Source organism: Neovison vison, chromosome 6 (genome assembly GCF_020171115.1).
Source record: "Neovison vison isolate M4711 chromosome 6, ASM_NN_V1, whole genome shotgun sequence".
Lineage (NCBI taxonomy): Eukaryota > Metazoa > Chordata > Mammalia > Carnivora > Mustelidae > Neogale > Neogale vison.
The window spans coordinates 45882211-45897557 of NC_058096.1; the positions used below are offsets into that span (position 1 = coordinate 45882211).

A 15347-nucleotide genomic window follows, 5' to 3' on the forward strand; every position below is an offset into this window, starting at 1 on the left:
GACAAGATAATTAGAAGTGGCAGTCTGGAAAATCAGGATCTTAAGGTGCCCTCTGGGACACATTTGGGGCTAGATAAGCCTGCATTTACATTTGAGTATTCCCAAACTTCACTAGATGATCCGGTATGTTGATAAAGACAAAGGAGAAATAGATTCTACTCGTATAGTACTCACTATGGGCTTTAAAAAAAAGATAAGGCTATGGAGAAACTTAATATAAATAAAATCGTAGAGTGTTAATCATTTTCAAGGTTGTGATAGTTGTACAGTGTTGCTTCTTTGTTCGGGTGCATCATTGCTGTGATGCTGATTATCAGCATAAGAAAATGTAGCACATAATAGGCTCACCAAAATTTCTGAGGCCTGGATGAATATTTTCGAATGTGCTTTCAACTGCGGAGGTTCAAATCAACATATTCTTTTTTTTTTTTTTTTTAAGATTTTATTTATTTATTTGACAGAGATCACAAGCAGGCAGAGGGGCAGGCAGAGAGAGAGGAGAAAGCAGGCTCCCCGCTGAGCAAAGAGCCCAATGCAGGGCTTGATCCCAGGACCCTGGAACCATGACCTGAGCTGAAGGCAGAGCTTAACCCACAGAGCCACCCAGGCGCCCCACAAGAGACATTTTTTTTTTAAAATTTCTTTTCAGCGTAACAGTATTCATTGTTTTTGCACCACACCCAGTGCTCCATGCAATACGTGCCCTCCTTAATACCCACCACCTGGCATATTCTTTTACATTTGGTACATGAGTCTTTTGAGCATTGCATATAAAAGCCCTTTTGATTTTTCTTTAAACTCAAGCTGTATGATTTTGTTAATTCTCTTTTAATTTCAAAGAAACTGTGGTTTTTATTTTTCAGTGTTGAAAATGAGCCCATGAGCACAAGTCAGAAAAAGGAAAATGTACTTTCATCAGAAGCAGTAAAGGTATAGTTTTAATATTTTATATTAAACAAATGTTTCTCTTAATTTTTGTTCCTACTTCTTTTAGATTCTGTTGTCTCATTTTATATTTTACATTTCAAAAAGAGCACTATATTATTTATGGCAATCCAGCCTAGCTCTGTTGGGACTTAGAATTTAGATGGGATCGGGTGAGGGAGAGGGTCACTGGGGAGAGTTGGAGAGTGGAGTGTCCTTATTCTAGCTTTGCCACTAACCAGCTGTGGGGCCTTCACCTGAGGAATTTAATGTCCTTGTCCTTAGTTTTCTGATCTGTGAATTGGATTGTCTGACCTCCATAGTTTCTTTTCCTAGGATGTTCTTTGATTTATGATGTGTTTTTCTTTTTCTTTTTTTTTTTTTTTTTTAAGATTTATTTATTTGCCAGAGATCACAAGCAGGCAGAGAAGCAGGTAGAGAGAGAGAGGGAGAGAGAGAGAGAGGGAAGCAGGCTCCCCACTGAGCAGAGAGCCCGATGCGGGGCTCGATTCCAGGACCCTGAGATCATGACCTGAACTGAAGGCAGAGGCTTTAACCCACTGAGCCACCCAGGCTCCCCTATGATGTGTTTTTCAAATACTGCTAACATCTGATAGTGCTTTTGGCAGGTGGAAGTTAATAACATGTTCTTAGTATGTGATGGATATTTTGGTCAGCTCACATATGAACCGGCTTCTACAGGACAAGCATGAAAAGAGTAGAAGCTACACACCTCCCTAGGTAGTTACTGATAAGTGTGGTTAAAAATCCTTGAAAATCGGGGTGCCTGTGTAGCTCAGTCATTTGAGCATTCAGCTCTTGATTTTGGCTCTAGTCATGATCTGAAGGTCCTGGGATGGAGGCCTGCATTGGGCTCCCCAATCAGTGGGGAGTCAGCTTGGGGATTCTCTGTCTCTCCCTCCGCCCCTCTCTCCTCCACTTGCTTTCTCTCTCTCTCTCTCTCTCCCTTTCTCCCCTGCTCTTGCTCCCTGCCATTCTCTAAAATAAATAAATCTTAAAAAAAAAATCCTTGAAAAATCACTGAACCTTGTACCATTTCTTTTTACTCATAAGTGATTTTCTAGAGCCTGAGTGTTTCTGTTCTTCAGTGGTGTGATGCCAAGTATGTGATCGAGCTTTCGTATCTGTCCCGCAGTCATAGAGTTTGGACCCAGCAATTTTCTTTTTACATAGTTTGTGACAATTGGTAAAGCAGAATGCTTGTGCTTTCTATGAAAGAGTAAATTAGCTTGGTCAATGGAAGGACCGTAAAGTCATCTGAATTCTTCATCACTGATTAGGGGACTTTTAAACATTATATAAGGTCCAAAGGCATTAGTTATGGTGAGGATAAAGCTGTTTTCATTCTTCCCCTATCATAATTAACAATATAAATATTTTTGGGGAGAAAATAGCAGGGATCTGATTTCTTTGACTTTATTAAAAGAAAGAAAATCAAGATCACCTTGCTTTCCTTATCTTTTTTCATTCCTTTGCTAGTTTGGCTATTAAATCCAGCTTTCAGGAGCACCATGGTTGCTCACTCCTTTAAGCATCTGCCTTCGGCTCAGGTCATGATCTCAGGGTCCTGGGATCAAGTCTTGTGTCAGGGTTCCTGCTCAGCGGGGAGTCTGCTTCTTCCTCTCTCTGCCCCACCCCATGCTCGCTCTCTCTCAAGTAAATAAATAAAATTAAAAAAAAAAATCCTGCTCTCAGACCTTATAACATCTCTACCTACTCTTTTTCTATCAATTTAGCCAACTGTTAGCCAGCCTACTGGTTTACCACTGCAAGGCTTTTTGCATGTCTTCAGTTGCCTTACGTCAAGACTTTTACTTCTAATGGTATATATGCAGCCTTTTTCTTGAGTTGTTTTATGAGAAATATTTTCTTTTGAGATCTCAAACTTTGATGTTTCTTTGGCTACTAACTCCTGTCACTCCACCTCCTAATCCCTCATTGCTTCCGACCTTCACCAAACATTCTCTCCTTGCTGCCTTCCCCCATCTGAGGCTCTGTTTGTTTCCCCACTCAGCCTGTAACTGATACTATACTACTTCGGCTCTGCTCTTACTGAAAAACAAAAACCAAACACCAAAAAAACAGAACAACAAAAAAAATACCTTCAGCCTTCAGACTTGGCCTTTCCTGTAGTCCTACTTTATACCTGCAGAGATTTGTTCCAGAAAGTCACATCTTTGTAGATGCAGTAAATATATACGTTGGGCAGATATAGTGTCTGGGCCTCCATGATTCGTCTTTTCTATGCATTCTTAATATCTTGGTTTGATTGCCCAGGTTAATTTCACTTTGGGATCTGGGTCCCCAAGCAAATATGGCTCATAGTCATGAGATTGTTTCTTTTAGGATTTGAGACCCATTGCATTACATAAACATGGGCAGCGCAGTTAGCTTGTAATGTAGAGTGAGCCATGTCTCTCTCACTGCAGTTGCCTGAGCATTTCGGCCCTTGTTGTTGCTTTATCTTCCAGAAACTACTAGTAAGATTTCTTCAGTCTAGCCACATAGGCCCCAGTGGTTTAGATACCTGTTGTCAGGCATCAGAAATACATATTTTGATAACACCAGTAGCACCATACCTTGGGGAAAACGGGTTAGAACCATATTTATGGTCTTGTTATTCTAAATAGTCTCAATTCAAGTATTTTCATTAGCAAGTGGAATAAAATGTGCATGTGTTTTCTTTCTAATGAATAATTTTCTATAGCAGCACTCCACTGTAATGTGATATTTGTGTTCCCATGCTTCCATCTTGTTAATCTGAATTTTATGATAATGCCTTCTATGATAAGAAAAAAATATACAGCATTTTTCCTGTTGAGTCTGAAACATAACAGATTCATGAGTAATAAATGTTCTTATCCTTTTCTTTTTGTATTTGACTTTGAGAAGCCAAATCAGGATGTTGATGATTGTTTGGTTAGAAGTTTAAACTATGAAAATCAATTATATTTTCAAACAGTTAAAGACTATAGAAGCTTTATATTATCCTTGGACATCCTTGTATTCTTAGTTATCACTTACATGCTATACAAGGTTTGCTGTTTTTTAACATTGTAGCCATTTCTTTTTTTTTTTTTTTTTAAAGATTTTTATTTATTTATTTTGAGAGAGAGAGAGACAAAGTGAGAGAGAGCATGAGAGGGGAGGTCAGAGGGTGAAGCAGACTCCCCATGGAGCTGGGAGCCCGATGCGGGACTCGATCCCAGGACTCTGGGACCATGACCTGAGCCGAAGGCAGTTGCTTAACCAACTGAGCCACCCAGGTGCCCCTGTAGCCATTTCTAATGCTAGCATTTATCATTCCAATGATAGATAAATTTATTTTTATTGAATTAGGTTCTTGTATCAAGCTGGCAAAACTTCTAGATATTTAGTCCATATTCTACCTTTGTTTTTCTGTGGGTTCTACAATTTTGTCTTATAGTCTTAGATACTTGGTCCTGTTGCATTCATATCTATTGTTATTTAAAAGAGTAGGAATGCATGTTCTAATTCCCTGCTGCCATCTACCTACTTCAGAGGAATTTTCATCCCTTGTTGCCTTCCTAGGATAAATTCCCAAAAGCCCCGTGCTTTTGGTTTTGATCCAGCTTTCATCCTCCTGGTTTTGGTTTCTTACTTCCTGCCTTCTCTTACCTTGTCTTGATTACCCATCCCTCCATCTTCACTGGCTTCTATTTCTTTTCTGAAACACAATTGTTTTGGCGGGGCATCTGGGTGGCTCAGTTGGTTAAGTGTCTGACTCTTGATTTTGGCTCAGGTCATGACCTCACAGTTGTGAGACTGAGTCCTGTGTTGGACTCTGGGCTGGGAGTGGATCTGCTTAAGATTTTCCCCTCTCTCCCTTCCTCTGATTCCTCCCACTTCCCTCTCTCCCCCTTTCTAAAAAATAAGCAAATAAATCAGGTTTTTTTTCCCCCCTTTGGTGGGTTAGGTTTCCTTTCAATCTATCGTTTTATATCACTCCCAGTTTTTTCCCAAAAATTTCTTATGAAAGTCTTTTCCAATCATTGTTTAATTCTTAATCCTTTCCAATTTGATTCGTGGCTTTTCTCTAGTTCCCTCAGACATGGGAAACTTAGTACTGTGCCTGGTACATGTGTTGTAAGTACTCAATAAGTAGTTAAATGAGTAAAAGTCATTCCATGAAACCAATGATCTCTTACTAACCACAGTCAATAGTCCTCTCTTAGTTCTTATTTAAAATGTTGAGACATTGATTTTCCAGGTCTTGTCTTCTTTCTAGAAATATGCTTTATTATCTTTGTTTCCATTAATATTGTACTTCATTGCAATTCCTGCCTCTGGCCATTTCCTTCTGTTTCCTCCTGACTTTCTGGTTAAGTTACTTTTCATATAGATGTTTCTCAAAGTCCTCCATCTTCCTCAATGTCAGTCTTCCAAAGTTATATCTTTCAATCATATTGCTTCATTTTTTGGCTCTCAGATCTCTTCTTGGCATCCTTCTTGTACTCTAAGCTTGATTTTTGGGGTTCCAGACATTTCTGTATGGATGTCTTTTAATACCTCAAATTCAGTCTGCCCAAAATTCTCAGTATCTTCAGAGATGTTCCTTCTACATATATTTGGTTGGGAGGTGGAGGTGGTGGGAGGTAGGAAGGATCATTTAACTGCTTGAGATGGGAGAAGAGCCCTTCCATCTGGAAATTTTTTTTTTCTTTTTAAAATTTGTTTCAAAGTGGGGGTAGAGAATGAGAGAGTACATGAGCCGGGGGAGGGGCAGAGGGAGAAGCAAACTCCCTGCTGATCAGGGAGCCCAGCGTTTCCTGGGATCATGACCAGAGCCAAAGGCAGACACCACCACCTAAACCACCCAGGTGCCCTTCCATCTAGAGATTTTCAAACTCTTTACTTTTAATCCTGTGTTTCACACTGTCCTAAGTGGTACCTAGTGTCTTCAAAACCTGAACTTTTTCAGGCTGTCTGTGGAGTAGATTGTTTCTCTCATGATCAGAGTTACCCCTTGCAGACACTTGGGTAGAAGCTTCCTGTGGTCAGTTACTCTGCCTTCATCTGTCTGTGCCTTCTAAACCCTTTTTGAAATCTCTTATCTGCTCGTATCTCCTCTCTCCCTCTCTTTGTATTTATAACTGAAACAGTTCCTTTACTGTCATTTTAGAATGTTTTGTACAAAAGAAGCAATCAGTACATGTGGTAATCAGAATTTTTATCTCTTTTTGTAATTGAATAAAGTGAATCTCAGAGATTTTCACTTAACAAAACCCACAGTTAGTGAGAGGAGACAGGAGAATTCAGATGCAGTTCTGTATAATGTTTTCCATTTGTGAACTTAATTTATAAGATATTCATAAACTAAATTTACCAAAAAGAAATCTTATTATAAAATCTAGAGAGCTATGGCAGTAAGTCTATTTTCAGAAGTGAGCCATGAGCTAAATAAAATGAATCAAACCTGGATCATAGGTTGTAGATTCTCTAACCCAGACCTAAATAAATTGATGATCATTAGGCTTGTTCTCAGCAGCTTGACATCTGCTTTATATAAAATTTAACTTTTGTTCCATTTTAGAATTGTTGTTTATAACTAATCCTACAAATCTGATGAAAGTTCTGGGGTGGTTTTTTAAAAGGCAGTGGTTGATAGATGCATATGATGTTCTATGAGTAATCGAAGAGTATCAATCTAGTGTGTATTATTTTTACTTAAGATTTGTAACACTTTTTTTTTTTAATTAATTATTTATTTATTTATTTGACAGACAGAGATCACAAGTAGGCAGAGAGGCAGGCAGAGAGAGAGAGAGATTGGAGGAAGCAGGCTCCCCGCCGAGCAGAGAGCCAGATACAGGACTCGATCCCAGGACCCTGAGATCATGACCCGAGCCAAAGGCAGAAGCCTAACCCACTGAGCCACCCAGGCGCCCTATAACACTTATTTTTAATCTTAGAAGCAAATAATATACAATGAAGAGCTACACTTTTTTTTTAACTGTTACCTCTGTTTACTGATAGGTAAAGATGGAAACATTATAGCTCAAGAATATCTTACTGAAGAAAAATAGTCACTCATTGTTTTTTATATTAATCCTATATTGGAAGGCAGCTATGCTCACCACTATACCACCAACGCCCGCTTATTAATCCTATATTGAATGAACAGTGCTATTTAGAAGATGGATATATTAAATTTATACATCTGATCATATTTTGATTTGTGTAACTCTTCTTTCCTTACTGATGTTTTTCAACGTTCTCTTGGCCAAAAGTGAAATGATAGTCAAATTTAAATGCATTAAATTTTTTCTTGGTTAGGTTAGGGAAAAATTGATTATTGAGCTAATTTTTAAAATAAATTGTGGCCTTAATAAATGCTTGACTATCCTTTTTTCTCATCAATATAGATAATAAAAGCAGTATGACATCAACTTATAAAGATTTTCAAATACTGGAACTCCTTTTAAAAAATTTTTGACTTATTTGCATTTGGAACCCATTTATAAATAGATTAACTTTAATTGATGGGAATGTTGATGAGGGGAATGAGTTGTCTCATAGCGAGCCACTATTTCTCTGCCTCTGCCAACTATGAGCACCCTTGGAAATGTTTTAAAATTAACATATGCAGTGATGGAAAGAACAGCCTTTGGAATCAGGCAAATCTGGGCTTAAATCCCAGCTTTCCATGTGGTAGTTCTGTAATCTAGGAAAATTTACTCAACCTATTTAAACTTTGGTTTGCTGATCTGTATTGGGTGTGGCGGGGGGGTGTTCAATCCTGTTTCATGGAAGTGTTTTGGAATAAATGAGATAACCTATAGAGCACTACACAATGCTGAGCACAAAATGGGTACTCAGGGAAAGAGGTGCCTTCTTGCCATATAAAGTCTGGCTAAAACTTAGAAATAACTCTTTGTTTGAAAATGGTGCTGTTTTTTTCTGGGTGAATAGTATAGAAAAGCTATTAAAAACATTGATTCTCTATCACATTTGAAAAGAGGGCATACATGGAGATACACATATTGAAATTTAGCTAGAAGTCAAAAATTTTCATCCCTTGACTCAAACTTCTATAAAGACTGAGTGGTGTCAGGGAGCCCAAAGTAGAGATCCCACCATGCCACTCTGTGGTGCATATGCTCAAAGGGACTGGCAGGGCTGCAGCCTGTCAGTCTGGGGCCTCGATATCTTTGAGTTCCTGGGTGTTGCAGGTGTTTTGAAGTACCTGGTTTGATTTGCAGCAGTTCATTCTATCATGGAACTGTAGTGGTCCTACTTTATGGTATCATGGAATACCTTGTCAAAATGGAAACAGACTAAGGAAGGTCATGTACATACTGCAGATTTTTTGAGTACATTGACCTCTATGGGTGCCAGATATTGACTCAAGAACATAAGAGGGGGTTCTGAAAAGCTCTCCTAGAAACAAAAACATTTATTATTCTTCCCACTGTTTTCACTGGAGATCTCTTTATATGGTAACAGAAGGGAGTGGCTTTTCTCCTATCTTGTGTCATTTTGTTTTTTTCTTCTGTCTTTCCACACCTGCTCTGGTTGATTTGATTTCTACCTGCATCATAGCCTGTGACAAAGCTCACACCTGTCCTTCCAGCCCAACATGTTTTGCTGAGCATCAGGGTAATAGAACCAATTCTTTATACCTTTCCTGCCAGTGTTGCTGGGTATAAGATTTGTCATACTCAAAGTTGAACTCAGACTATTTTATCCTAATTTTTTTCTCTTTTTGTGTTCCTGTCCAGCTAAAAAATGCTACCAATTACCCAGTCTTGATGTTTGGAAATGATTCTATCATTTTGTCTCTATCCCCATTGTGCCAGGGACCATCAACAGCCCTTTTTCCTGTCCATATCCTTTGCTATCCTATAGTTAAGGCTTTTCTTTCTTTTTTTTTCTTTTTTTAAGATTTTATTTATTCGACAGAAAGAGACACAGTGATAGAGGGAACACAAGCAGAGGGAGAGGGAGTAGCAGGCTTCCCGTTGAGCTGGGAGCCCGACGCGGGGCTCGATCCCAGGAGCTTGGGATCATGACCTGAGCCGAAGGCAGATGCTTAACGACTGAGCCACCCAGGCACTCCACAGACTTTTCTCTTTCACATCAACAGTTTTTACTCCTGTGTTGTTTGTTCTGGCACATACAACAGAGGACTATCCTGGGTCACTTATGGTTAAGGGCCCTTATTTGGTATACCATATATAACTACATCCTTTTATCAGAAATTACATGGAAATGAAAAACTAAAAGTAACGCTTCAGCTAAAATCTTAATTCCATTCTAGAGCATTTTTAAAAAGTGAAATTTCAACTTTTAAGTAACTTTAGTAACAAATTATTTGTGACATGTCAGAGCTGAGCACAGAATCATGACATTAAATTTGCAGGTAATTTGTTACGTTAAATAATAACCAGCTTAGAGTAATATAGTTGATGGCCAACTTGCTGGCCTGTTCTAATTTTTTAGTGGAAAAATAATGCTGTGATAAAAATGTAATGTTATCTTTCAAGCAAAATTACTTTAACAGTGGGGGTATAAATCACTCATCTTTGCACCTTACCATTAGTCCCTAAATCCACTTATTGAGAAATTTCATTCATGCAAATATGTATTGGTAGTTTATATGGAATTAATCTGGCATCCCACCACAAATTAAATCCATTAGGATGACGGTAAGCAGTAATTTTGATTTAAAATTAAACTATAGCTTCCTTCAGGATATTGGCAATAATCTGATAATAGTTATTTTCCTCAAAATTGAGGAAATTTTAACTGTTGGTGGTAGAATTTCAAATATTGACAAATTTGCCAAATAATATGTTGCAGCCAGATGTCTAAGGAGAAAACTAACTGAATTCTCAAGTAAGCAGCTGGTTTTAGTTTATGAGTACCAGATTTTAGTATGTATTAATAATTTAGGTGATAGTCATATTCAGGATGAAAATGTATACAATTGTTTGCCTTTACCTTGTGATAACAAGGAAAACAGTCTTAGGAATGTTCACTAGAGGAACATGTACATAGGTAATTTCTATTCTGAAAAAACTTCTGTTGTAGTAGAAATTTCCCAGACAAAGAGGCCAAAGAGTAAGTGGTCTCAGCAGTGGGAATAGTGTTATTGCAAAGATGTTCTGTAGAAAGAGAGAGAGAGGAGAAGAGAGAAGGGGAAAGAATGAGTGAGGCTGGGTATGATGACATTAGGTATTTGCAAGCATTGTGAGTAGCAAGAGGTGAAACTGGGGAAAGACACACAGGACTAGACCCACCAACATCTTGAATGATGCTTGAGAGTTGGGATTTTATCCTGACAGCAGAGCTGTGATTGTGATTAAAGTCCTTTAAGGTTGGTCAGACTTGAATTCTAAAAGATTGCTCTAGTTTTTGTCTGGAGGATGGACTGGGGACAGTGCAAGCAAGGAAACAGATGATGTTTTGTCTGACTTTTTAACAAGTGGAAATGTTAAGATTTGCAGAAAATGAAAGAATGGAGACAAAACATGGTCACATTCAGTTTTGGATGTACTGAGCTTTGGATTCCAGTGAAGTATCCAAGTGGCTATGGATGCCTGATTGATAGTTGAACCTACTGTCTGAGCTGCAGATAAAAACCTGGGAATCATCTGATTAATCTGTGGGAAATAAAACCTTGTAAGAAGGTCATGAAGCTAAAGCAGGCCCAGGCTAGAAATTGAAGAAATATGTTTGGTAAGGAATGGCTAGAATGATGTGAAGTTGAAGGAGATGGAGAAAGTGTTTGAGAGGAAGGAGGAAAATCTCAGAGTAATGTCATGGAAGTGAATAGAAGACTGGTTATCAGAAGGAGATTCAGTCTCACATTCTGCAGATGCACTGTGTAAGAAGTGTATTGAATTAGCAAGTGGGACAGTGTTTCTTAGAGACAGTGGTCAGCACAACTAGAGAGGAAGCCAGATTGTAAGTGATTAGAGAGTGATTGTGAGGAAAGGGAATGAAGATGGTGAAGATTAGGAACCCTTTTCTGAGGAGGTTGGTAGAGGAGAGGGCTATCCTTGTGTATTTGCTTTTGAATGATGGGCTTCTGGAAGGGACAGATGAGGAACTGTGGTTCTCAAGGAGACCTCAAGGATTGTGCACTGGTGTCCTGGTGGGGAAATTCACCTTGGGAAGAGTCCATCCTTCCTGGTGAAGAATGGCAGTAAGTGAAGGAGGCATGCCGATGCTGTTGCGAGTCAGGGCTATGAGGGAATGTCTGCATGAAATGGAGAGTAGGGACCTCTGCTGAGCAAGGTGGTGGGATAGTGGAATGGGGGGGGGTAGGTGAAAGAGCTGCTGTAGAAAATGAGGAAAGGTTACAGAGAGATTTCCAGCTGGGGCTGAAATTTTGAACTGTTTGTAGCCCAAATCTGCACAGTATGCATATCCTTGTGGCTTTTTAAAGCAAGACTCACTCACTTAGTTAGAAAAAGATAAAACTGGAATTTTTCTGAGTGGGGATGATCAAGCAGTACAACTGACACTTTGAGGTTACTGGTTATATTTGATGGCTGGATAGAGAAGCTAGGAAACTTTGTGGGAACTGAAAGGGACAGTGTAAGGGAAGGCAGAATCTGTATTGGGGCAGGAGGAGTGGTATGGTGGGTTTACCTGGGACAGCGGGGTAAAACAGCTGAAACGGGGAGAGGGTGTGCGCACGGGGAATGCCTGAGATTGAGTTTGCGAGGAGATGCAGTTATGGGGGACTAACTAGGGCCAGAGTTTATGAAAGAGGCAAGAAGAGTGGAAGTAGAAGTTACCAGAGGATGTTAAGGAACTAGAAGTCAGGGTATTCTTAAGGATTATCCTTGCTACGTCCAATAAAGGCAGAGTCTGAGGTAGAAAGGATGACAGGCCCAGTGCTTGACACAGTAAAAGAAGAGTCACCTGGCTCTTCATTATTTTCCATTCAACAGGATCTTTGGTGACCATCCTGTGACCTTTTTGATCTTATTCCCTGTGCCACTTACCATGTTGGCACAGCACCTGCCACCTGCTCTAGGCTATTTGAGGAGGTGACAAACTAATACCAGTTGGACTTGCAAATAAATTCTTACATCACTACAGTGTGGGCTCCATGAAAGCAGGGCTATTGGTGTTGTGGGTTTTTGTTTGTTTTTACTGTTGCATCTAAACACCTGGAATGGTATGGTGCTGTTTGTTATTTACTGAATGAATGAGTGAATGCTTTCAAGCTTGCATGGACCCTACCTACTACTTGCTATACCCATTTCAGCCTATTACTGCATTCCCCAGAGACATTAATCCAAGTCTTCTCTGTTCCCCAGTTCCACCTGCCTGTCCCTCCTTGGGCTTGCCATTCTCCTCTCACTTACTGAGGTCAGAGCCACTTGTTGGACCTTGCTCTTCGTCTTCTTCATTTACAGAAATGCTCAGGCCTGTCTCTTCCTTAACTCTTTACCTGGAAGAGGATGTGTCCATGCTCCTCTTCAAGGCTAATATTTTCCCTTTCTTTTTTTTAAAAAGATTTTACTTATTTACCCAATAGAGATCACAGGTAGGCAGAGAGGCAGACAGAAAGAGAGAGGAGGAAGCAGGCTCCCCGCTGAGCAGAGAGCCTGACGCGAGGCTAGATCCCAGGACCCCGAGACCACGACCTGAGCTGAAGGCAGAGGCTTTAACCCACTGAGCCACCCAGGTGCCCCTCCCTTTCTTATTAGAAAAAGTTTTAGAGGCTTTACTCGTCTCTTTATCTCAATTTATGCCTTTCATTCTCTCTTGTACAACAGTTATTCTCTAATAGGTGTAGAGCTGATCTGCCAAACAAGAACAAAAAGTCATTCTGTCTTAGACCTTAAACTGTCATATTCTTTTTTTCCCCTAATTTCTCTAAGTTTTGCCTTTTGTCTATTTACTGACTATTCTATCCCCTCGCCTACCTACTCACAGTTTAACACTTTGCGTTTAGGGCTGTACTTACAAATTCCTGAGCTGTTAAGACTATTTCTCCTGCATTCCTAGTGCTTCTGTGTAGTCCTTATTCCTTATTTACTAATCTAACAACTGTTGGAGCACCTCTTATTGTCAGACACATTTCGAGGTGCTAGAGATATTGCACTGAATAAAATAGACAAAAATCCCTGCACTTATGGCTTTTACTTTCTAGAGGAAGAAACAGATTTTTAAAAATGTGTGTTATGTGTGTGTGTATTTGACACTAGCAAGTACAAAGGAGAAAAAGAAGATATTGGCACTTTCAGAGTGGAGTAATTGGCAATTTTGGAGTGACTGGGGAAGCTTTCAATGAAGAGATAACTTGTAAATAAAGATCTGAGGGAGGTGAGGGGGAGTGAGTCATATTGCTACATGGGAGAAGAAAATTCTAAGCAGAGAAGAGTGGATGTACAATTCTTGAGGCATGAGTGTGCCTGATGTTTTTGAAGAACAGTGGGATAGGATAGTCATCTTTCTAGACCTCACAATGGCATTTGGCATTTACTCCCCATTTGCTTTTGGAAATATTTTTTGTCCTTTGCCTTTGGAGACAGTATTCTGGAGATATGACCTGGTCTGGTTTTTGCCTTCTCCATCTCTCTCTGATTCCTTCTCTAATTTGCACCTCCTTTTAATCTCTCTCTCTCTTTTTTTTTTTTTCCCCTAGAGCTTTTTTGTTGGTCCCCTTTTTATCCTGCGTACACTGTGTATGGCCAAATTGCATTCTTAAACTGTGCTTCTGACTGCTTTCCAGACATCTCCTGTTGTACAACAGCAGGGAACCAAACATTCAGTGACATCTACGTAATTTGTTGCCTTACCTCCTCCCATCCCCACAAAGGCCATGATCTCACCTCTCCTATTTCCCATGTCCATTTTTTACTTTACTCAAATTGTTATCCAGTTCAGAAAACTTAGTTATCTAGGACTTTATCCCTCAGCGTCTGCTTCTGTTAGTCATCTTCTCTACCTCATTCTCTATTCCCTGTACCCCATTCATCTTCAACCACACCCTTGCCTTGATAAACACAGTTCACAGTTCTGTATCTTTGGATATGCTATACTGAATGTTTAGGATGCTGTTCTCATCCTTCAGGAGCAAGCTCAAATGTTATGTCTTCTATGCAGTGGATTCTCTTCTAAGCCCCACACAGTGATACAGCAATGAGCTTCTTGCTAGACTATAAGCTCCTTGAAGCTGAAACTGCGTCTTCCTAATCAGTGTCTCTGATGCTTTCCTGGGCTTCCTGTATTAGGCACATAGCAAATAGAGGAGATAGTTGGATGAAATTGACCTAAGGGCAGTGCATTATAGCATATTGAGGGTGAAGGGAAAAAATTTCAAATCTCCCAGTTTACATATGCCTTCTCAGTAGCCTTTGTTGTTATATGTGGAATACCAACATCTTTGAGAGCAACTGGAATTGATGTTTTGTTTGCTTGAATCCTGACTGCTTTCATTCTCCTTGTTGGAACATTGGCAGGCAGTCTTGTTGGCAGGCAGCATTGGCCCTCGCTCGTGGCAGGCTGAATTTTATTGTTGTTTAGGCTGAGGGGAAAGAGCAGCTGTTTTAGATCAGACTTAAAATTTTAATTCTATAAATTAAAAATTTGTTGTGTTTACTTCAAATAGCAGTGCTCTTTTCTGCTAGTTTTTGTTCCTATTTTAGATACCTTTTTCTTGTTGGGAGTATTTCACTGATAGAAGTTTCTCAGAAGAGTATTAGGGAAAAGTTAAGAAATGAAGACCTCCAAGGACAAAAAGTGCTCTTCAGTAAACTGATGATAAAAAGATTCTGGAATAGCAAAGAAGCTGAAAATAAAGGGAAGGAGGAAAAAGTGATTTTTAAAAAGATTATATGTATAATTTTTTTTTTTAAAGATTTTATTTATTTGAGAGAGAGAATGCAAGAGCATGAACTGTGGAGGGTCAGAGAGAGAAGCAGAATCCCTGCTGAGCTGGGAGCCAGATGCAGGACTCTATCCTGGGATCTTGATTCTGGGACTCCAGGATCATGACCTGAGCCGAAGGCAGTTGCTTAACCAACTGAGGCACCCAGGCACCCCAAATTATATATATAAAAGTTAAATCTGGGGGCATCTGGGTGCCTCAGTCAGTTAAGCCTCTGACTCTTGATTTCAGCTCAGGTCATGATCCTTAGGGTCATGAGATCAAGCCCCATGCTCCATGTGCTCAGTGGAGTCTGTTTATCCATCTCCCTCTGTTTCTCTCCTGTTCACTCTGTCTCTCTCAAATACATACATACATAAATAAAATCTTGTAAGAAATAAAAATGTTAAATGTAAAGGTTTTCAATTGTTTAGCAAAATGTATCTCTTGTTGAGAAAGCAGTTTATTGTGTTTTGAAAGGAATTATAAAAAATAGTTGAGGCAGTGAAATAATATTTTGATAAATCATCTTGAGATTTTATTGATG

The 15347-nt window shown here is 39.4% G+C and overlaps 1 protein-coding gene across 2 annotated transcripts in view; it reads left to right on the top strand.

Annotated features, from left to right (window-relative positions):
* The window catches only part of CRYBG3 (crystallin beta-gamma domain containing 3), a 117341-nt gene that overhangs the window by 16438 nt on the left and 85556 nt on the right, over nt 1-15347 (top strand). Inside the window, exon 2 of one of the 2 annotated variants that reach the window (XM_044251189.1) lies at nt 864-930. The exons of the other annotated variant lie outside the window; for it this stretch is intronic. Coding sequence (XP_044107124.1) covers nt 864-930 — 67 coding nt within the window. The remainder of the gene's footprint in view (nt 1-863; nt 931-15347) is intronic. 2 annotated transcript variants of the gene reach the window in all.